The sequence below is a fragment of the Oncorhynchus tshawytscha genome, linkage group LG06, assembly GCF_018296145.1.
Source record: "Oncorhynchus tshawytscha isolate Ot180627B linkage group LG06, Otsh_v2.0, whole genome shotgun sequence".
NCBI lineage: Eukaryota > Metazoa > Chordata > Actinopteri > Salmoniformes > Salmonidae > Oncorhynchus > Oncorhynchus tshawytscha.
This window is the reverse complement of record NC_056434.1, coordinates 41510231-41534344: the sequence shown is the minus strand read 5'-3', so window position 1 is coordinate 41534344 and position 24114 is coordinate 41510231. Positions and strand designations below refer to the sequence as shown.

The following is a 24114-nucleotide window of genomic DNA, read 5'->3' as shown; positions in this document are numbered from 1 at the left end:
TACAGTTGGAGTCTGGGTGTGAGCATCATATGCACGTCTGCCAAGGGATATCAACATTAAACCGCCGATATGCCAGCTCCTTTGCCTCTGTCCCTGGCTGCCTCATGATGATGGTATTGAAGCCCCGGTGGTAATCAGCCCACTCTGCCTGCTGTTGCACTCTCCTCCAGTGGCTTGTTTCAGGAACATCTGGTGGTTGACATGCAGCACCACCTGGCAGACGTCTCGGTGCAACACACTGTCTCTTAGCCACACACACACACTACAGTTGGTGTTTGGTAGGACTGTGCCTGTGCAGACATTACAGAGCCTAGACAGGGCTGAAGGCTCTGCAGTAACTAAGTGTGTTTTGTGGATGCCGAATCTGTTTTGTCGTGCCGGGGTGTGTTTGGGACCTGGTAACAATACAATAAGAGGTGTAATAAGCATTTGTGATATTTTAAGAAATACAAAACATTTGTGTGCAGCACTTCAAGTCAATTTAATAATAGAAGCAACAGAGCATGAACAAAGTTCAATTTTATATATTTTCTTATCAAATAACATTTATAAAACTATTGTGCAAAACAATGTCATTTCTGTCTTCTTCAAAGGCTCTGCACCAGTGGATAGTCATAGTCCTCTTAAATTAGGAAATATAACAAGTATGCATAACTTAAACAGAAAGTGGTTAGCCTATATACTGTATGTACATTTGTACATAGACGTCAGGGGCCCTCAAACCACATGATGATAAGCAATACTGCAGAGTCGACAAAACCTGCAACACAAACTGTATATAAAATGTGATGTTACTGGCTAGTACAATGTAATTTATTTGTTTGGCTAATTCTCCCGAAGAGCACTCCCAGGTTCATGGCTGATCTCAGAGTAGAAATGCTTCATCAGCAAACCCCGCTTAAGGTGACAAAAGCCAACTAAAAACTGGAGTATCAAACTAGTTTTGAACTGTTAACTTGTTAATACATACATACATACATACATACATGTAGTTCAAAGAGTCAACAAATTCCAATAAACTTCACAAAAATGTAAAAATAACTACATTACAATATAATAAATCTCAAATTACTATATTTTACAAATGGAGAGTTCACCCAAAATACAAAATTACTTAAATGTGTCCTTATCTTCAGAGATGAAAACAAATCTAAAGTTTGTATCGTGGTCTCTCCTGGCCAATAGACAACTTGTGGTAAAAGGTAAGGAAAAATATGTAACTTAGTAATTGGGCGAACTATCCCTTTTAAAAGCTGAATATTCATGATCTATATCTTCAACATGTGAAATTAACATATTTTGAAATGGAGAAAAATACAGACAAGCATAGGCCATGAATGTAAACACGTTGTGCTGACACTTAACAGTAGTTACTTTTGTCACACCTTCAACTGTTTTCTTTTAAGTTTCTTTTTAAGTTCTCTCTTTTTTTAACAGCTTATATTCCAGTATGTCCAATGCTGGGAGCACTCAAGTGTTTCTATAATGAAATGTCAATTCTACTTCTAGTGTTTCCCCATCCCAGAGACATACAGGAGATGGTCCTCTGGGGACTTCCCATGGCTCTTGCTGAGGTGGAGCTTGATGGCATGCTTACTGGCAAACTTACGGATACACAGCTGGCACCGGTACACAGTCCCACTGCCCTCCTCTTGTGACTGAGAAGAGGGTGCAGAAGAGAAGAGGAAAGGGTCCAGGAGGGGCAGTTCATCAGACCCACCTTTCGAGGAGTCCCTCAGGGTCTGTTTGGGGGAGAGCTTGGCCAGGTCCTTCAGTCGGAAGCCCAGGTGGGCCTCCAGGTGGCAAATGTAGGCAGCGGGGGTCCGGATCTGTGAAGCGCACTCGCTGCAGAAGAACACCGGCTGGCCTGAGTCCAGGTTCTTGAGGAACTTGGTCCTGCCGGTTCTCCTCAGCTGGTACTTGACGTTGGCCAGCCAGTGACTGATGGTGGTCATGGAGAGGCCCGTGAAGCGGGACACGTGCATCCTCTCCTGGGGGCTCAGGTCGGACATGATGTACTTGCCCTCGGATGTCGGCCTGAGGCTGGAAGAGAACTGGGCCTGTAGGAGAAGCAGGTGCTGGGGGTTCCAATTGGACTGACGGCCCTTCCTCTTATTGGCCATGGACCCCTCAGCCTCATCTTGGGTGGTGGAGCCCACTACATCTGTGACCCGCTCTGTGATCCGCGTCCTGGAGGGGGGCTTGGAGACGTGGTGTGATGATTGCGTCAGGTTCCTCAGCATGTCGGAGATGTCCGACAGAGCGTTTTCATGTAACGGACTGCTGGATGTGAAGGGAGAGACCACTGTCATCTTAGCAGGGGTCACCATTGAGGAAGGGGAAACGGAAGAGGCTGTGGATGAGGGAGTCAGAGGGTCAGAGCCCATAGAGCCCCCTCGATCACGCTTCCCTTTTGTCAGGTCCATGGGCTGGTCATCATTGGACTGACTTATGCCCCGACAAGCCACAGGCTCTGGGTGTCTCTTGGTGTGCGTGGGGGAGGAGGCCACGGCAGCCCTCTCGGCCATACTCTGGCTCAGCCTGGACAGCAGACTGAGAGGGTCCTGACTGGGCAGGGTGGGCTTGGCTGCCTTCCCCAGGTGGACATTCATCACAGATTGAAGAGCACTTAAAGGGTTAACGAAGGGCTGCTCCAGAGGGGCGTGGCCTGTTATGAAGGCTGTGCTGCAGCTCAGAGCAGAGGCAGGCAACGGAACCGTTTTTCTCCTGCTCGCTCTCGCAGACGGCGAGGCTCTGTCGCTATGGCTACTGTCACTGTTAGCCGGAGTCACCGCCCTCCACTCTCGAAGCAGGGACTCTGCTCCAGTGGACTCTGCGGCGTCACTTCCACAGGGGGGCCGGTGCACCTCTCTCTTGGGGGACACCTCTCTCTTGGGGGACACCTCTCTCTTGGGGGACACCTCTCTCTTGGGGGACACCTCTCTCTTGGGGGACACCTCTCTCTTGGGGGACACCTCTCTCTTGGGGGACACCTCTCTCTTTACCCTCCGCTCCACTTTGGCCACTTTCTCAGTCACCTTCTTAACCAGCTCCTCCATGGCCTGGAAGTTGTTGAGGTGGGGGTAGCTCTGACTAGTCGGTGGGGCGATCAGGAGCTGGCTCTTGCTGAGGGAAGAGAGCACCCCCTCTCCTCCAGTGAATAGGTACTTGAGAGGGGAGCTCTTCTCAGCACTACCCTGGGGCAGCTTCAGGGAGTTGGGGAACTGATATGCAGCGTGGATACTGGGGTATCCCCCGCAGCTGGGGTTGCCACTCTGGGCTTTGTTGATGGCCGAAGTCACCGTGTTCTCCAGGGACTTGAGAATGTCGAAGCCACCCTTGGGGCTCTCCTTCAGGTCCTCCTCTGTCAGATAGTTATACTTGGTGGAGTTGTGAAACTTCTCCTCCACCTCCTCGTCCGAAACCTTGTCATGGCTGACCATGTCCTTGGTACACTCGTCCTCCATCTCCTCTTTCTTAATGTCTTTGAGAGGAGGGGAGATGGGCAGGGCTGAAATGGCAGAGGGTGGAGGGGGGGAGAATGTAGGAGCCAATGGGATTGACTGAACCCCCTCCTGTGTGGGGGGTGTGGCCTGTACAGTGCTGGGGGAGGCAGCATCTGGGACGGGCCTGCCTCCTCTCTTGCTGGGGGGGTTGCCATTGGTGACCCGGAGGAAGTGACCCGTCACCATCATGTGGGCGGTCAGCTCCTGCAGGGTATTGTGGGAACTTCCGCACTCCATGCACTTGAGGATCTGGGACTTGCGCGATTCAAACTGCCACGCATAGCTGGCGCCATTCTGGTGGCCGAAGCGGTTGCTGGGGGTGATATAGGGGTTGGAGACCTTGTGGGAGGGGTCGTTGGGGTCACCACTCAGGGAGGCTTTGGGTTTGGGGGTCACCTCTCTTGAACTTGGGGAGCCAGGGAGGTCCAGGCTCCCAGAGAGTGGGCCTCTCTTCCTTGAGATCATTTTGGCTGCCACAGGGGCCAGTGGCTCCTTCAGAGGCACTTTCTGGTAGTGTTTGGTCTTGATCATGTGGACGCTCAGGTCCTGCAGGGACTCGAAGGAGTGGCCACAGTACATGCACTTCAGCACCTTCGCAGCATCCTCCTTGCCTTCCATCTCCAGCAGGGAGCGCTTGCGAGGCTTAGACCAGTGCCCCTTGGCCCCGTTGGCTCCCCTCTCATGGTTGTCATCGCGGTAATGGCCCGTGTCATTCATGTGCACGGTGAGCTCCACCAGGGTGTCGTAGGCGGCACTGCATCCCTTGCAGCGGAACTTGCTGGCCCCGGTGAAGATGTTGCCGTACAGTCTGGGGTTCTGTCTATGGAGCTGCACTGTGCTGAAGAGACTGGGCTCTGAGGGATGAGGGTGGTGGCGGCTCTGAGAGGCCTGCTGCTGCAGGGACTTAGCCACTGCGGACTGGTGCCAGTCATAACTACTGCTGCTGCTACTGCTGCTGCTAGAGCTGCTAGTCCGCGGTGGCTTCTCCACATGTGTCAGTGTCTGAGTTGGCGTTGGGGTGGGGTTAAAGTTCAGGGGCGACCAATAAGTGTTGGTCAGGAAGCTGGAGTAGATGGTCTTCATCTGTTCCAGGGTGTCCAGCGCCAAGGGAGTGTCCAGCGCCAAGGGAGTGTCCAGCGCCAAGGGAGTGTCCAGCGCCAAGGAGTGTCCAGCTCCAAGGGAGTGTCCAGCGCCAAGGGAGTGTCCAGCGCCAAGGGAGTGTCCAGCGCCAAGGGAGTGTCCAGCGCCAAGGGAGTGTCCAGCGCCAAGGGAGTGTCCAGTGCCAAGGGAGTGTCCAGCCTCACCCCTGCTCCGTTCAGAGGCTCTTTGACCAGCCTCTCCTCGGCGTCGACAGAGGTGGTCTCAAAGTCTGACAAGGGGTCGCTGGCATCGCTCACGTGTGATTCAATGTCCATCTCCTGAGCAGAGAGCTCGGCCCCAACAATGGAGTCCCGGTCACCCAGTGCCTCTTTGGTGAGGTCCTTTTCTGAGCCCTCTCCGTCCTCTTGAAAGTCCACGCCCTCTTCTTCCACCTCCTCCATCGCATGCTCCTTCATCTCCTCCAACTCCTCTGGAGAGTAGGCTGGAGGGGAAACAGAAGAGAGGGTGTGTTATATGAAGGCCACTGAACACACTGACTAATTCTATTAATTTCATAATATCTGATCACTTTTTTTATTTTATTGAACTACCCTCTCCCCTGGTTGGAGGACTTGGTGGAAAGCATGAAAATGATGTTACATTGAAATAATATAGATATTCACTCAGTATACAAAACATTAAGAACCCTGATGTTTCCATGACATTGACTGACCAGGTGAAAGCTATGATCCTTTATTGATGTCACTTGTTAAATCCACTTCAATCAGTGTAGATGAAGGGGAGGAGACAGAATAAACAAGGATTTTTCAGCCTCGAGACATGGATTGTGTGTGTGCCATTCAGAGCCTGAATGGGCAAGACAAAATATTGAAGTGCCTTTGAACGGGGTATGGTAGTAGGTGCCAGGTGCACTGGTTTGTGTCAAGAACTGCAACGCGGCTGGGTTTTTCCCACTCAACAGTTTCCCGTGTGTATCAAGCACAGGAGTTTGGTGGCACCTTAATTGGGGAGAACGGGCTTGTGGTAATGGCTGGAGCGGAATAGTATTAAACACATGGTTTCTATGCATTTGATTTCATTCCATGAGCTCCGTTGCAGCCGTTATTATGAGCCGTCTTCCCCTCAGCAACCTCCACTGGTATCAAGCATGGCCCACCACCCAAAGGACATCCAAACCAACTTGACACCTGAAAAGCATTGGAGTGAACATGGGCCAGCATCCCTGTGGAACGCTTTTGACACATTTTAGAGTCCATTTGACAAACTCATGCTGTTCTGAGGGCAAAGGGGGTGCAACTCAATATTAGGAAGGTTTGAACACACTCAGTGTACAAAACATTAAGAGCACCATCCTAATAGCGTTGCACCCCCTTTTGCCCTCGGCACAGCCTCAATTCGTTGGGGCATGGACTAAAAGGTGTTGAAAGTGTTCCACATGGAGGCTGGCCCATGTTGACGCCACTGTTTCCCACAGTTTGGCTAGATCTCCTTTGGGTGGTGGACCATTCTTGATACACACGGGAAACTGTTGAGCGTGACAAAACCCAGCAGTGTTGCAGTTCTTGACACAAACTGGTGCGCCTGGCACCTAATACCATACCCTGTTCAAAGGCACTTAAATCTTTTGTTTTGCCCATTCACCCTCTGAACAGCACACGCACAATCCATGTCTCAATTGTCTCAAGGCTTAAAAATCCTTCTTTAACCCGTCTCCTCCCCTTCATCTACATGTGACATAAATAACGGTTCATAGCTTTCAACTCGATTCACCTAGTCAGTCTCATGGAAAAGAGCAGGTGTTCCTAAAGGTATGTACACTCAGTGTATATGGTTTCTTCCTATTTGTACTGGACTCCAAGTGAATTGTCAAAATCAACCAGTCACTTATCTTAATTCCAACCCTCAGATGTCCACAGACTGACCCATCTTTCCCACACAGGGTGTTAGTTGAACTATTGGAGAGAAAGTTTCTCTACTACGGGCGCCTGAGGACTCGCAGGGATAAATGAGCCATCTGTGCGGGAGGCGGGGAGGCGAGTGAAAGCCGAGTTGAGAAATGACAGTCATCCCATTTCACCTCATCAACCGTTAAGGTGTTATTTTCCTCCCAGACAAGCCTGTGTTTATATACTACCCCAGCCACACATATAACTAGCTGATTCTCCTCTACTCTCTCCTTTACTTTGTTTATGGTGAGGTAAAACAAAAAACAATATCTTGGCAAAAACACAATGTGCCATTTTATTTATCTCAGGGCGCAACAGCTTGAAATGAAAGCTAAATCGGAAATTAATGAAGCTCAATCGTGCTGTGGCATTCTCCTCTGGGGTAATAAATGAGTTGGATCAACCTCCATCTGTCAGTTAATATGTCTGACGCCTCTTCAACTGCCTCTCGTCTGTCTGTCCGTCTCCACACACACACACACACACACACACACACACACACAGACAGAGACACACACACACAGAGACACAGACACAGACAGGGACACACACACACAGACAGGGACACACACACACAGGGAGACAGGGACACACACACACAGAGACAGGGACACACACACACACAGACAGGGACAGGGACACACACACACAGACAGGGACACACACACACACAGGGACACAGGGACACACACACAGACAGGGACACACACACACACAGACAGGGACACACACAGACAGGGACACACACACACACACAGACAGGGACACACACACACACAGACAGGGACACACACACACACAGACAGGGACACACACACACACACAGGGACACACACACACACACACACACACACACAGGGACACACACACACACAGGGACACACACACACAGACAGGGACACACACACACAGACAGGGACACACACACACAGACAGGGACACACACACACAGACAGGGACACACACACACAGACAGGGACACACACACACAGACAGGGACACACACACACAGACAGGGACACACACACACAGACAGACACAGGACACACACACACACACACACAGAGACAGGGACACACACAGACAGGGACACACACAGACAGGGACACACACACACACAGACAGGGACACACAGGGACACACACACACAGACAGGGACACACACAGACAGGGACACACACACACACAGACAGGGACACACACACACACAGACAGGGACACACACACACACAGACAGGGACACACACACAGAGACAGGGACACACACACACAGACAGGGACACACACACACACAGGGACACACACACACAGACAGGGACACACACACACACAGACAGGGACACACACACAGACAGGGACACACACACACACACAGGGACACACACACACACAGACACACAGACAGGGACACACACACACACAGACAGGGACACACACACACAGACAGGGACACACACACACACAGACAGGGACACACACACACACACACAGACAGGGACACACACACACACAGGGACACAGACAGGGACACACACACACACAGACAGGGACACACACACACACAGACAGGGACACACACACACAGACAGGGACAGACAGGGACACACACACACACACAGACAGGGACACACACAGGGACACACACAGACAGGGACACACACACACAGACACAGACAGGGACACACACACAGACAGGGACACAGACAGGGACACACACACACAGACACAGACAGGGACACACACACACAGACAGGGACACACACACACAGACAGGGACACACACACACAGACAGGGACACACACACACAGACAGGATTTCCACTCATTGCTAATAAAGGGAAATATGATTTATGATGATAAGACTATTTCAAATGTTAGATCGACACCTTTCAAAGTCAACTAAATGGAAGTGAGGCACATGAGATTACCAAGGGTGAGGAGTATCACAGACAGACTAGAAGTGCCTTTTGGAGCAGGCTAACAGGTGCTTGGTGTTAGGCAAAACACACATACACAGGACATCAGAGACATTTTCTCAGAGAGAAACAGACATAAGAGTGCGAGGTTGAGTAAGAGACTATGGCAACACATAAGCAACCTGTCACTTTGCATGTGTGCGCCCTCGGCTCACCTTAGACAGGTGTGTACGTTCTCTGGGTACCGATCACAGGGGACAGCGACCCTCCCACAGCACCCCCCCTCCAGTCTTCAGAGAGTGACGGTCCCCTGTAGTGACAGACCCTCCCTCACTTGGGTCCCCACACACTGTCACAGCTAAGTGGGACAAATGTCTTGGCGAAGGACACATCACCAGCCTCCTCCCTTTGCCCCTTCCCTTTCTGCCCACTTCATTATGGACCCCCCCCAAAAAAAAACTATGAGCAAAGATGTTCTGAACATCCTGTATACTTATGACAGGCGAGCATTCTGGCTATGAGCACACACACACACACCAAATCACTAATCCCTTTACACACAAACACATCCAGTCTAAACAAAAATGTCATCGCTGGAATAACCCCCATATCCTGCTAACAGCTAATCTCAGGGCGGCTGGGCGGTGGTCTGATGTTGGCCCTGGGGGCGGTGGGTGTCAGCAGGCAGGCAGGCAGCCCCACTGAAAGGGCCAGTCTAATAGGGACCTGGCAGGTGCGGTCTAGTCTCCCATCCTGCCCGTAGATTTAGTTTGTCACTGGGTATCCATTACCTGCCAGTCTCCGCTGATCTTCTGCGACAGCCCTGATCAAAAGATGTCACTGGGCCCCGTGCGCTTGGCAGGGCCTGGCACACCGCTCGTAAAGAGGGCCAAGCTGGGTGTAAATAAAATGACATGATCACTTCCCTGGCCTCATGTCCTGGACACAATTATGATAATGTGAAGGAGGGGGGGTTCTGAGGAGGTAAATCGCTCACCGCTCGGGGGACAAACCAGCAGGGGAGATATCTCAGTCTTAGGTTATTTTCCTCTCCTCCGATCTCCGGATGGTGTTCGTGTGAGTGTCTAATTTGAAGGAGGAAATACAGTCAGGATGAGGTGGCTACGTTAATGTGTTTATATCCAGAGCAGCTGGTCACAGATGTCAGGTTCAATCACTGAGGTTATGACTCTGGCATTAGCAAGCAGGTTGAAAGAGAAGTCCTTAGTTCGCTCTGATAGTCTTGATCAATGACCCATCGTGAACATGCTTCACATATTCCTTTGAACCTTTGTTCTAGCTGTATATGACTACTTTTGGTGAGTGTCATTTTGGCAAGCCTTTCCTAACACAAAAATGTTTTAAAAAATATTAAAAGAACATAATTCCAATCTCCTAGTCTAGTCTAAAGTCTAGACAGCAAGGCTAAGATGTGGGCTGAAAGGGCATCGCAATAAAAACGGAAGACCAGCAGTCAACGCTCCCAGGCAATTTAAAATGCAAAACAGTCATTACATCTGAGCACTATCTGTTAATTTGATCCCCAATGACTGATCATCCATCACCGTGGGTGACAACCACCATCCAATTATTCTCCCAAGCTTGACTGACAACAGAGGTGATTTATCACACTAATGAAATCTGATGGGTGTGTTGGGTTCATTCTGAGAAGAATGCTGGATTATTAGGAATACACCTGGATGGAGAATTAACAGATAGCTACATTCGAGGATTATCAAAGGGTTATTTGTGGAGGTGTAAGGTTCGACATGAAACCATCTAAAGAACCCTTTGTGGTTCTAGCTAGCACCTTTTTCTCCTGAGAGTGTTCCGACGATCAGGAACAGGGAAGAAACATGGGATAAACAGGCACTGTGACTATACACCAAAAGTGAGACGCAAAACCAGGCCCTCTCTTCTGATGGTAGATGGTACACCCTAGTACATCATCAGTAATCATTTAGTCAAAGGCAGGAGTCACACCCTGTCCGGGAAAGGCTGGTGAGTGATGGAAGCAAGACACAAGAAAAAGGTAAAGGCTTCAACTGAAAAAAAAATGAAAGAAAACAAAAACATGCATCCTGAAGTAATCAGCTTTTAAGAACAGTAAGGGTGGATCTGTTCACCCTCAGCTCCCTGCACTGCCCAGTGATCACCTCACTCAGCCTCCACACAGATGGGGAAACAGCAAGTAGAGCTGGGAGCCAAATCACACACAACACTGGGGTAAACAGGATGTGTAATCAAGACACTACTACCAGAGTCTGCACTTCAACCACTGAATGACATAGCAGCTTACAGCTAGCTGCAGGAGCTGACCACAGAACAGCTGAAAAGAGGGAGAGGAAGGAGAAGTCAAAAGGAGTAAAAGAAGGAGAGTGTTATATTTGTCGGTGGTCCAACCGCCAACTAGCCTAAAGCGACAGACTTAGGCTATCATAGCTGGCACCGAAGCAAATGTGGCTAATGGCTATTCATAGGAAAGGGATGCCATCATTAAGCTCTCTCGTTCTGCTACTGTACCACGTAACAATAACAGTTCAACAGATAGGAGGCCAGGGGTTGGCCAGCTAAAACAGCCAGCTAGAGTTAAAAACAGAGGAGGAATAAGGGAGAAGAGAGTGGATTCATTCATTGAACATGATGAGCCTGCCTCTATCCCACACATTGCTTTTGGTGAGAATTGGCTAACAATAGGTAGTTATAGCAGGGCGGCTATTTAAACAAATCCAAACCGTGGATAAATCTCTCCTGTCCCAATAGACTGCTTTTAGGGTAACTAGAAAAATAGGAGTTAAGTCTGAAAAATTTTAAGATATGCTTCAAAGTGCAAACATCCTTAGAGGATCACGAGGTGGTAGTGAACAACACTCTACAGTATGATCATAGATCACAGTAAGGGTACGGAGAGTGGAGAGAGTTAAGCAGGGCCTCACTACCCAGCTGTGGTGTTTCTTATTCCGGACATTTGTTCTTTAACTGGGCCCTCTTGCCCTTAAAGCAACACAGTGCCTCGGCAGGGGGGCCTTACTTACAGGAAGGAGCCTTAAATAACACTTAGAACCTCCAGGAAGTAAGTCACCACAGCCTAAAAATCACACAACCGCAAACCACCGACTTCCACTAGTTCCAGTTTCCCAGCAGTCGACTGACTCCAGGCTTTAAAATAGATTCGAATAATTCCATACCAAAACAGTCTTGTTTGGTTCTATCAAAATGTCCGAAGATCAGTGGGGAAAGTAAAATGAAATGTCTTCATTCCTTAACATTTGTCATGCTAGGCTAACCACTCATTGGTCTTGTGGTGGTATTCCCCTCGTGTCCTCTGTTGCTAGGAAGGAGGGAGTAGCATGAGGTGAAATTATACTCTGTCAGAAAAAATGTGACTTGTTTCAGGAAACTAGGTGTATGTCGCACGTCACTACTTCACAGGAGATGCATTTGAACATAAATATATATTTTGTTTTAAATCAAAATGTGTTTTCAGAAACGCCACCTGGAACACATGAACTTTCATGTGCCTTAATAACAAACGTGTATTCCAATCTGTAAATACAAATACAATTGTTAAATTACGAGCCTAGTTGGTTTAGCCATGGAAAAAGTCAGGAATCTTCCCACTAGCCATGATTGGCTGAGAATGGATGGACTGGACATGCTGGGAGATGAGTTTGGATTGGTCTGCCATGTAGCACGCTTCTGTCTATAAGGTGAGCTGCTCAGTATGTGTTGATAGCCCTTTCTACAGTGCCATTTTTGAAGATATAACATTCTCAACAATTCTCAACAGCATTGATGCCCTGAATTTAGCAGGTGCTATTGACAGATGGAAAAGATGGAGTAATTTCTGCACACACCACTGTCAGTGTGAAATGGAGTGACTTGACAACACTGGCCAAACAAGATGTTGCTACAAACAAAAACAGAGTTTAAATGGTTCCAGTCTGCTGTGAAGCATTCATCCATTTATACAGGTAAGAGTCTAGCTACATTTTCAGATATTATAAGTCAGAAAGTCATTTTCATTGCAAGTTACGGCATACTATTAGCTAGCTAGTGAACGTTAGCTTGCTAGCTAGCTAACGTTACGTGTATGATCCGTGTAGTAATGTTATTAGAATCAGAAAACCATTTGCATTGCTAGTTGTAGCCTAATGTTAGCTAGCTAACATTAAAACCTAGTTTATTAGCTTTAGCTATCTGCAGATCCATACTACAGCTATGACAATGTTTGTATTGGTAGTAATATGAGTTGGAATTATGCCGGTTCATTGTTGAGCTAGCTAGCTACATGTCTAAACAAAAGACTCCACTTTGCCAGTTGATTACATCAAGTTAGCCAGGTGTGTCTGGGGGTGATTACAGCCATCTATAGTATTTCATAAACATGAGTACATGTCTAGACATAAGTGACCCATCCACATAGATTTTATTTTATTTACTTTATTTTATTATACCAGAGACAGTAATGTGAACAGCATTGACAATACACCAAAATCAGATTAGGATATAGGGCAAGGGCTAGATGTTGTCTTTTTACCTGGAGTTTATCTTATTGTAAGCTACTACTTTTACCACTTTTATAGTCTTCAAATCTTTGATTGTTTACTAAACTACTCACTCTGTTTAGTACATGGCCTCACATGTCAATCCTTAAAGAGATGGGTGGGGCTAATGCTTAAGAGGTTATAAACAATGCAGAAACATTCAAGGGCCATTTTCTCAAAAGTGGGGTTACAAGTTTATCAACTTTCAAAGGAGTTGTTCCTCAACTGCTGTGTATGATGTAAAATGTTCTAGCTCTCTACTTTCATCCAATGTAAAAAAAAAAAAAAAAACACAATTAAACATTTTGCTACATAAGACCAAATCGAGGTGGTCGGTAACAGATAGGCTACAGGTAGAGTTTCTCTCAACCGTCAGTGGAGGTAAGACAACATAGTCCAACACTCAAAATGGTAGAAAAGTGTTGGAAGTCATAACCTTAAGAGAAAGATTTACTAATATGTGGCTGTGTTTGATCGCTCAAAAAGAGATGCTCACGGCAGTCTATTACTGTACTTTACTGTTCCTCCTATTCTGTTCCTATTTTCTACCCCCTAATGAATGATTGAATGCACTGTGTCCGCTGATTGTAGTGCAGGATGTGTGCTCAAGGAGATGGGAAAAACAGAGATTCCTCTTGCTCCAGGTGAGGCTCAATGCTGTACCATGTTGAGAGAGCGAGTGAGACTGGGAAAGCAGATCGATCAAACTGTGCTGTACTCCCAGAATGCTGCATTGTTGTGTTATGACTGGACCTACAACAGGCAGCTGTATACAGACCTTCAGGACCTGAGCTACACTGTGTACAAAACATTAAGAACACCTGCTCTTTCCATGACAGACTGACTAGATGAACACTATGATTCCTTGAGGTCACTTATTGAAGTCTTGTTAAATCCACTTGATGAATGAAGGATAAATGAAGGATATTTTGCCCTCAACACAGCCTCAATTAATTGGCGTATGGAATCTACAAGGTGACGAAAGACATCCACAGGGCTGCTGGCCCATGTTGACTCCAATGCTTTAACTTGTATAAAGTTGGCTGGATTTCCGTTGGGTGCCATTCTTGACACATGGAAATTGTTGAGCGTGAAAAACCCAGACAAACCGCCGTGCCTGGCACCTACTAACATACCCCATTCAAAAGGCACTTGAATCTTTTGTCTAGCCCATTCACCCTCTAAATGGCACACATACACAATCTGTCTCAAAGCTTTAAAATCCTTCTTTAACCCATCTCCACCCCTTCATGTACACTGATTGAAGTGGATTTAACAAGTGACATCAATAAGGGATCATAGCGTTCACCTGGATTCACCTGGTCAGTATGTCATGGAAAGTACAGGTGTTCTTAATGATTTGTATAGTCAGTGTATGTGTGCCATTCAGATGGTGAATGGGCTAGACAAAAGATTTAACTGCCTTTGAACAGGGTATGGTAGTAGGTGCCAGGTGCACTGGTTTGTGTCAAGAACTGCAACGCTGCTGGATTTTTCATGCTCAACAGTTTCCTGTGTATATCAAGAATGGTCCACCACCCAAAGGACATCCAGCCAAGTTGACACAACTGTGGGAAGCATTGGAGTCAACATGGGCCAGCATCCCTGTGGAACGCTTTCGACACCTTGTAGAGTCCATGCCCCGATGAATTGAGGGGTACAACTCAATATTATTAAGGTGTTCTTAGAGCTGTGGCAGTCATGAAATTTTGACAGCTGGTTATTGTCATGCAAAATACTGACGGTCTCATGGTGATTAACAGACAGGTTTAGCATCTCCATACAAGCCTTTGTAACATCTACATTAAACAAAGTTGACCTACTGTATGTTATTTGGCTATGCACACCCTGTTCTCTCATCAAGTCATCATACTTTCTCAAGTGAATCTTGTCTTTACTAATGTGTCAAATTAGTTTTGATTTAGAATGGCCTATTATAAAGATAATATATGTTGGGTACTCCTCTAGGCAGGTAGCCTAGAGGTTAGAGCGTTGGGCCAGGAACCGAAAGGTTGCTGGATCGAATCCTCGAGCTGACAAATCTGTCGTTCTGACCCCTGAACAAGGCAGTTAACCCACTGTTCCCCGGTCGGCCGTCACTGTAAATAAGATTTTGTTATTAACTGACTTGCCTAGTTAAAGAAAAGGTTACATGTGCAGGTACAGAGAATGGAGGCCACTTTCTGGGTGGTTCGTTTCACTCATGTCAGGTAGCCTACTCTGTTTATTTGTTGCCCGTTCCTGCAGTTACACCCAGCACTTAATTTGGGAAACCAAGCGAAATCTGTAGTAACATTTTTTCATAACTAAACTGTTAACAGCCCAGCTCTCTGCACACCAGAGAAAGGAATATTATATAATGGCACAATCATTATTTAAATTTATATTTATATATATATATATATATATGCTTGGCCTTATATAAGCTCTTATATGCATATGGTGTTTTGAATTAATCACCACCTTAGAAAGGCTGTCCATTTCATTGTGTTTGTATTTGCATTGATGTCAGAGTGGTTGGAGGCCTATTTATTGCCTACCTCCCTACTCTTCTACATTTGTACACACTGTACATAGATTCTTTCCTATGTGTTATTGACTGTACGTTTGTTTATGTGTAACTGTGTTGTTGTTCTTGTCGCACTGCTATGCTTTATCTTGGCCAGGTCGCAGTTGTAAATGAGAACTTGTTCTCAACTGTCTTACCTGGTTAAAGAAAGGTGAAATAAAATAAAATAAATAAATAAATAAATAAATAAATAGAGGGACAATAGAGCGCCGAGAACCAGGCCAATAGTGAGTTGGATACTCCTAACTACGTCATTGGCTTCATCAATAAGTGCATCGATGACGTCGTCCCCACAGTAACCGTATGTACATACCCCAACCAGAAGCCATGGATTACAGGCCGCATACGAACTGAGCTAAAGCTGCGCTTTCAAGGAGCGGGACTCTAACCCGGAAGCTTATAAGAAATCCCGCTATGCCCTCCGACGAACCATCAAACAGGCAAAGCGTCAGTACAGGACTAAGATCGAGTCGTACTCCCAGCTCTGACGCTCATCGGATGTGCATGGATTGCAAACATTACAGACTAAAAAGAGAAGCACAGCCGAGAGCTGCCCAGTGACACAAGCCGACCAGACGAGCTAAACTACTTCTTTGCTCGCATCGAGGCAAATAACACTGAAACAATGCATGAGAACACCAGCTGTTCCCGGAAGACTGTGATCACGCTTTCCGCAGCCGATGTGATTAAGACCTTTAAACAGGCCAACATTCACAAGGCCGCAGGGCCATACGGACTACAAGGACGTGCACAGACCACCATAGTCCCTGTGCCCAAGAACACTAAGGTAACCTGCCTAAATGACTACCAACCCGTAGCACTCAAGTCTGTAGCCATGAAGTGCTTTGAAAGGCTGGTAACAACACCATCATCCCAGAAACCCTGGACCCACTCCAATTTGCATACCACCCCACAGATCCACAGACGATGTAATCTCCATTGCACTCCAGTGACCTTTACCATCTGGACAAAAGGAACACCTATGTGAAAATGCTATTCATTGACTACAGCTCAGCATTCAACACTTTAGTGCCCTCAAAGCTCATCAATAAGCTAAGGACCCTGGGACTAAACACCTCCCTCTGCAACTGGATCCTGGACTTCCTGACGGGTCACCCCCAGGTGGTAAGGGTAGGCAACAACATGCCACACTGATCCTCAACACAGGGGCTCCTCAGGGGTGCGTGCTTAGTCCCCTCCTGTACTCCCTGTTCACTCATGACTGCACGGCCAGGCACGACTCAAACACCATCATTAAATTGGCCGATGACAACGGTGGTAGGCCTGATCACCGACAACGACGAGACAGCCTATAGGGAGGTGGTCAGAAACCTGGCCATGTGGTGCCAGGACAACAACCTCTCCCTCAACATGATCAAGACAAAGGAGATGATTGTGGACTACAGGAAAAAGAGGACAGGGCACGACCCCATTCTCATCGACGGGACTGCAGTGGAGCAGGTTGAGAGTTAAGTTCCTTAGTGTCCACATCACCAACAGGTCCAAGCACACCAAGACAGTTGTGAAGAGGGCACGACAAAACCTATTCCCCATCAGGAGACTGAAAAGATTTGGCATGGGTCCTCAGATCCTCAAAAGGTTCTACAGCTGCACCATCGAGAGCATCCTGACTGGTTGCATCACTGCCTGGTATGGCAACTGCTCTGCCTCCGACCGCAAGGCACTACAGAGTGTAGTGCGAACGGCCCAGTACGTCCTGTCAACCAGGACCTCTATACCAAGCGGTGTCAGAGGAAGGCCGTAAAAATGATCAAAGACTCTAGTCACCATAGTCAGACTGTTCTCTCTGCTACCGCACGGCAAGCAGTACGGGAGCGCCAAGTCTAGGTCCAAGAGGCTTCTAAAAAGCTTCTACCCCCAAGCCATAAGACTCCTGAACATCTAGTCATTTATACTCTTGTCAGCTACGCATAGTCACTTTAATAATACTACCTACATGTATATACTACCTCAACTAACCGGTGCGCCCGCACATTGACTCTGTATTGGTGACCCCCTGTATATAGTCTCGCTATTGTTATTTTACTGCTGCTCTTTAATTACTTGTTACTTTTATCTCTTATTCTTATCTGTATTTTTTTGAAACTGCATTGTTGGTTAGAGGCTCACCTACTATTGTATTCATGTGACTAATAAAATTGTATTTGATTTTCACTAACATGTCCAGAGTGCATAAGAGGAGATTACCGTGACTCGACGGTCACATAGAGTTTTACTGTGGTCATATCTCATGACTGCCGGTGTGGCGGTAATATGGTCACAGCAATAACCCTAGGTGTTCTTAATGTTTTGTACACAGTGTATATTGGTTAATCTGACACTCAACCAGCTACAGTAGAAAGACAAAGATCTCTCACACACAAACAAATCTGAGGAGAAAGAGATAGAGACCCTCTCAGATGTTGTTCTCACCACATCAAAGGGACAACCATTCAAGGCCCACTCCACTCCCAACAAACAGCTGCTGCGATGATTGCCTAGCAACGAGGAGGTGATGGACGGGGACCTAAGATGGATGGGCACCATAAATCACAACACCAGTGTCTATGTGTGTGGGGCGGGAGAGAGAAACAACCTTTTCTAATTGTGAGAGAGACGAAGCAGCGGAGCTGGCCTTGCCTTGACCCCTCACTGTACTCTTATTCATGATTGTGGAGTAACTGCCCGGAGCACAGAGGAGCAGAAGCCTGCTGACCTCTACAGGGCACAGTAAAATGGGAGGGTTTTGGTCAAACATCTAGTCCATTGTATTTCTAATTTACGCTACACTAATCAAACTGAATATCCATTAAAACTAACCATCACTTTTTTTTTACGCCTAGGAAGCAAAGCACAATTTTCCCATTAAATGATTTGCAAGCACATTGTTAGCTTATAAAAGACGGGGACCGAGTTTTTTCAGAGGGCCGAACCCTCCAGGCAAAGCAATCTGGGTAGTGTAGTTGAGGGATAAATGTCATATCATCCACTCTAGCTGGGCCATATGATTCGGCCCAACTGCTGTGGCCCGGGTGTCTAGTAACACTCCGCCAGAGAGCACGGTCATTCATCACACAGTGAGTGTCTGTCTAAGGCTTTCCACTCTGCTCGTCCTGCTCTCCAGTTACAGCCCTACACGGCCAGCCTAAATAATATTCTCCATGATAAATGGCACTATAAGCCTGGTATCCATCATTAATCTGCTTTTTACTCTTGGGGAGTGCTGGTTAGGACCACAGGATAGCAGAGCAGCTTGGGTTCATTTGGAGGCCAGCCTAGCATGAGTGATACCCATCATCCCGCTCATCAGTCGCGCACACCATCTCCCTCTCTCACACAGCCACACACACAAACTCCATTGCACACACGCAAACACGCACCGTAACACAAGGTGTAAATTACACACACATTCGGATACACACATATACATATTCACATACACTCAAACACATCATATATTCAATAACCAAACATCCAGAGACTCATGGAAGAATATTCTGTCACTCATCAAAACATCACGTAACTTAATCCTCTGTCATCTAAAAACCCTTCCCGTCATCATCCTCCCCACCACCTTCTCTCCAGCATTTTGTACAGTACCATACTGTTGGGAGAGTCTTATAACCATGCTTTTTCTCTTTGTTTCTTTGTTACTTTCTCTCTCCTCATTTTCTAACTAGACTCACTCTGCCTCTCTTTCTCAATTCCTTCCCCCCTCTCTCTTTGTTTCTCTCAGTCCCTCTCGGTCTACTTCTCTCCTCTTTCATTCTCTTGCTCGCTCTCTCTTTCTCCCTCCCTCCCTGTGTGTCTGCTAAAGCCAGTATGATAAATGACACACGTCAGTGTGTCAGGAACGAAGGGTGGGTCAGTGATAAATGACTCTGTTGAAAAGGAAATCGGCTCTTTGGCATGGCCGGGCTATTCTCCTCCTGGATTTGGTTTCAGGACCCCTGAAGACCAGAGCGGGCTCAGTTTCCTGAAAAGACCACACATCCCACTTGGCTCTGACGCGTTGCCCTCTGGGAGGGGAGCTGAGGGTTTGCGTAAGCAAGACTGCCCCAATTGTTGCCATATCGCAGCTGCATCTATCACAACAACGAATGGCGGGACTATTTTTATAAAGTATCTACGTAGGCCTACTCCACTCACATACATGAGGGCCCTGAAACCTGATCTGAGGAGGGTAGAGCTGTGAAGATGCCAGTAGCACAATATTTTTTTCCATGGCAAAAATGAAAAAAATGAAGCAGATCAAGCTGGTCCTTTAAAAACGTGCTGCATGTGAAATATTGTGTGCTATAGCTTGGAAAATAAATCAATGTGATTCTGAATGACAACCTAATGTTTGTTTCCAACATCAGGGCTGTTTTCCTAAAGGAGTTAAGTGTGCTTCGTGTTTAGTTTTCTTGCCACGTTACTAACGAGTATCGTGATACTGGTATCGTCCCGGCCCCGGAAGAGGATGGCTTACTCTTTTTGTGATTCGGTTCACTCCCTTTTCTCTTTTGGAGCCCGGCCCAAGGTCTGACATCTGCCAAGTGGGGTTAAAAAAAAAAACACAAAAAAGAGGAGCCCGTTCCACCTCTCTCTCTCTCCCTCCCAGTTTAAGGTGGCATTGTTATCATTACACTGGGTGGTGTCTGTCAATACCTGTGGGAAGCACTCAGTCAACCACCCCTCCTCAACGGCATGGCAGGCAGGTGCAGCGACCTCATTAGGTATGCACTTATCAGACACATAGATCACAGGCATGACTCAACCCCGCCGGAATCCAACCACAGTAACTTTCATTAGCCATGGGTGGCGCGGCCTACAAAACTACAAAAAAACGTCCTTGAGACTCACACCTGCACGTTCTAGTCCTACCTGTTAGTGGAACAATTACGAGCCCATATGCCCCCTCATTCCTGTAATGACAAATACAGAACACACACACGCAGTCACCCACAGATATAAAACAAAAACAATTTCTGTTGGTCTCTGCAATTCATATGTCAATAAGCATATTTGTAAGTAATCATATGTGGTTTCAATTTCAATTAGTATTTTTGTTCTATGTGCGCTGTAATGATAATATACAATACCTGAGCACATTTCTGTCTCAGTATAAGAGATGCTGCAGTGACAACAGTTGTGAGTAACAATGAGGGGGGTGAGGAGTGGAGGGGGTAGATGGAGGGGAGAGGTAGAGGGATGAAAGAGTTCAGAGGAACGATGGCCTATGACTGACACTCCTCACTGGGGCCTCTATGGTTGCAATTCCTTTCATCACCCCTGCCATCCAAACCACCCACCCACCCATGCACCCACACACACACACGATGGCTGCCACAGCTGACCTGGCAGCTATAGGTCTGACCCTGCAGAAACAGGAGACCTCTAGCCGTAGAGCCCAGTCTAAACCAGAACTCCCAGCGTCGCTGGGACTGCTCACAAAGATTACTGGAGCACGGGGAGGCCGGATTAGAGCAGGGGGCTTGATTTCACTAACCTGGCCTGAGTAGGAGACTCCATACCTGCCTGAATTTTTATTTGTATTTTTTTAAAATAAAAACAAAACTCACTCTCATAGAAACACATCACACCAAAACATGCACGCACGCAAGTACCCACGCAGGCACACACATACCAAATAGAGCCACTAACTGTGAGGATGCTAACTTAGGGGCCATCTTGTTAGGTCCCAGTCACTACACCGAGTACACTCACTAGAATGCTTTAATGTAAAACATCATAGCCCCTGGGCCTACAGCCTAAGCTAATCATAAGCTATGTGAATGCATCCGGAGTTTCTTCCCCAGCTGTTTGCGTTTCTCCTGTCAGGCTGCCCTTGGTTGTTAAAAGCACTCAAACCTGACCCACACAGGTACGCCCGGCCATTTGTCACCTGCAGCGGAAAATTGAGTTACAGCACGACCAAAGGCTAGCGCTGCGCCGGGAGCGGAGGCACTGTGTAATATCAACTTGATTACATCAAAGTGGTGGCAAACCTGGTTGGTTGAGGCCGGGCACACAGACTTGTCATCTCCAATCATTAAGCCTGTCAAGACTCCATCAGCCTTTCCAGCTAATTAGGTGAAGTCTAATGAAGCAAGCAAAACTTCGCCTTTTTCTAGGAAAATGCTGAGGGGGGAGGGGAAGGACAGCGGGTGAGAGATGGAGAGATATAGAGAATATGAGAGAGAGAGAGAGGAGATTTTTCATGCAAGTCTCAAGGTTGCTGTGGGCTTGCTTTCCCCCTAAGTCCCTAATCAAGGCCCATCATCTGTCATCCTTTTCTTTGCTCTCTCCATCACCATGCTCTGTGCTGCAATCAATTCATCATCACCCTTTGTGTGCCACTGAACAGTTGACAACTTTATAACTTGCAGCTGGAGGGACCCACTGACAAAAAGGAGGTAAAAATAAAGAATAAATGAACAAAGAATGACATTAAAAGTTCCCCAACATTTCCACAACAAACACAGAATGGGTCTATATTACAACATCCCATGATCCTGCCTCAACAGAGACGAAACAAATGGACAGAAAAGACTAAAAAAAAACAGTAGAAAAAAATATTTCTCATTCTGAAATCAGAAAGCTTTCAGACATTCTTTATGCTCTCCCTCTGAGCGAGTGTGTACATTAGGCAGGGGCATTTTGATTAAATAAAAGCCTGGGCCAGCGTATGGCTAAACAGAATGGGAGCACTCACTCAGCCTGTCTCTGATTGACCATTAAAGCCATTGATGAATGGGCCTGTCAGAGAAGAGACAATTAAATCAAACATGAAACAAAGCCTTCCCGACTGCCTGGTCTAATAGAGAAAACCATTCCTCCCCTCCATTACATTGTGCACTTCTCATTTTACAACCCCCCTAGTGTGTATGTAGGCTGTGTGTGTGTGTGTGTGTGTGTGAGACTGTGAAACCACTTTACCCCTCTGCTTTTTGTGAGTCACTTGACCATTGCAGGGGGGTACACGATGCTTTCAAAGTGCTTTTAATGTGACGTCATGGGGCTGCATAACATGGGGTAATGATTTCCTGATGTAGATCGGGAAGAAACAGATCAAAGCGGATGACAGCTAATCAATCAACTGTCAAATCAGACATGGCAACTGTCGATTATACCTTCTTTCAGTCCACAGTCTCTTCGTCTGGACCCAATTGTTTGTTATATAAAAATACAAAAGCATAAGTTATTCGTCCACCTCCCAATTCCAAAGTTAGCCGCTTGGATCAAATGTCCAAAGCCCCTAGAGACTCAGACAGTATTGGCACCGCCTTGGGCATTTCGCTATTACAGACGGAACACTTTTCACACATTTTAATTCTTCCACCAAGGTAAGTTAACGTTTACCGGGAAAGTAAACTATCCATGGGAACAATGGGAAGGGGAAAGTTGACTGCAGCCATCGGATGTGGGTGATACTGTGACAAATAGTATGGCTACTTTGTAACGAGGGGAAACAAATGGTAACATTCGAGGGATAGGCCTACAGTTACAGTACTAGTATGCTACTCCTGGGATAGTGGGTTCGTATTACAAAGTGTTATTACAAATCAAGTTAGCCTATACATCGAGTAGATGCACTAGTATTCCTATGGGGGAAAAAAAAATACTGGAAATGGAACTCCAAAGGTTTGAGATTGAGAACAACAAATCTTTGAGCTGCTATCGCTTCAAATAAAACCACTCCTGTCGTAGTGGGCTACGTACCTGCCGCGCGCTTGGGCGCTTCTTGTTTCCGCCGCGGCATGTTTGGTTTCCCAAAGAAGAGTTCTCTTTGGCCTCGTAGAATCCGAGCTGCTCCACTACACCGAGATTACGCCTTCATACACGACACAGTGACTATTCTCCGTAAGAAAACTAAGAGCATTGTTGTCAAATAGCACAGAAAAGTCCGCGGGAAAAACACAGCAAGTCGGGGGAAAAAAGGCGAATGTCTGTCGTCCCCCGCGCGCAATGACTGTAGTGGTCAACAGCGTTAAACGCGGCCACCTCGGATCCTCTCTTGTCTCATAGATGATCGCGTCACTCAAAACATGAGAATGGGCAAACCCACTGCTCCGTTAACTCTTTACACCTCGAGAGGGGAGGGACATTATGACACGAGGCAGTCCTATTTTCTTTACTGTCAACAATGTGTGGGCTACATCTATTGACTGAAAACAACAAATGACTAGTAATTAGAATGTAAAAGTCTAAACGAGATCACTGGGGGCCCAACTCTGACGTCACCCCATTGAAGTTGACATTTAAAAAGGTAAGGGTTAAGGTTGGGGTAAGGCTTAGGGCAGGGACATCCCAAGGTTCCCGGATAGCACTAATTATACTGAAAAATATAAACGCAACATGCAAAGTGTTGGTCCCATGCTGAGCTGAAATAAAAGATCCCAAAAATGTCAAATACACACAATAAGCTTATTTCATTCCAATTTTGTGCACAAATATGTTTACATCCCTGTCAGTGAGCATTTCTCCTTTGCCAAGATAATCCATCCACTGGCATATCAAGAAGCTAATTAAACAGCAAGATCATTA

At 46.8% G+C, this 24114-nt stretch overlaps 1 protein-coding gene across 1 annotated transcript; it reads right to left on the bottom strand.

Annotated features, from left to right (window-relative positions):
- Window positions 1-462: 462 nt before the first annotated feature.
- On the bottom strand, window positions 463-23641 carry LOC112252551 (teashirt homolog 3). The gene is made up of 3 exons (XM_042323257.1): window positions 23290-23641; window positions 4822-5088; window positions 463-4690 (listed from the first exon to the last, which is right to left on the bottom strand). Exons 1-3 carry the CDS (start codon window positions 23327-23329, stop codon window positions 1506-1508), a joined length of 3492 nt encoding a protein of 1163 aa, XP_042179191.1. The 5' UTR covers window positions 23330-23641; the 3' UTR covers window positions 463-1505.
- Between the last annotated feature and the right edge of the window lie 473 nt (window positions 23642-24114).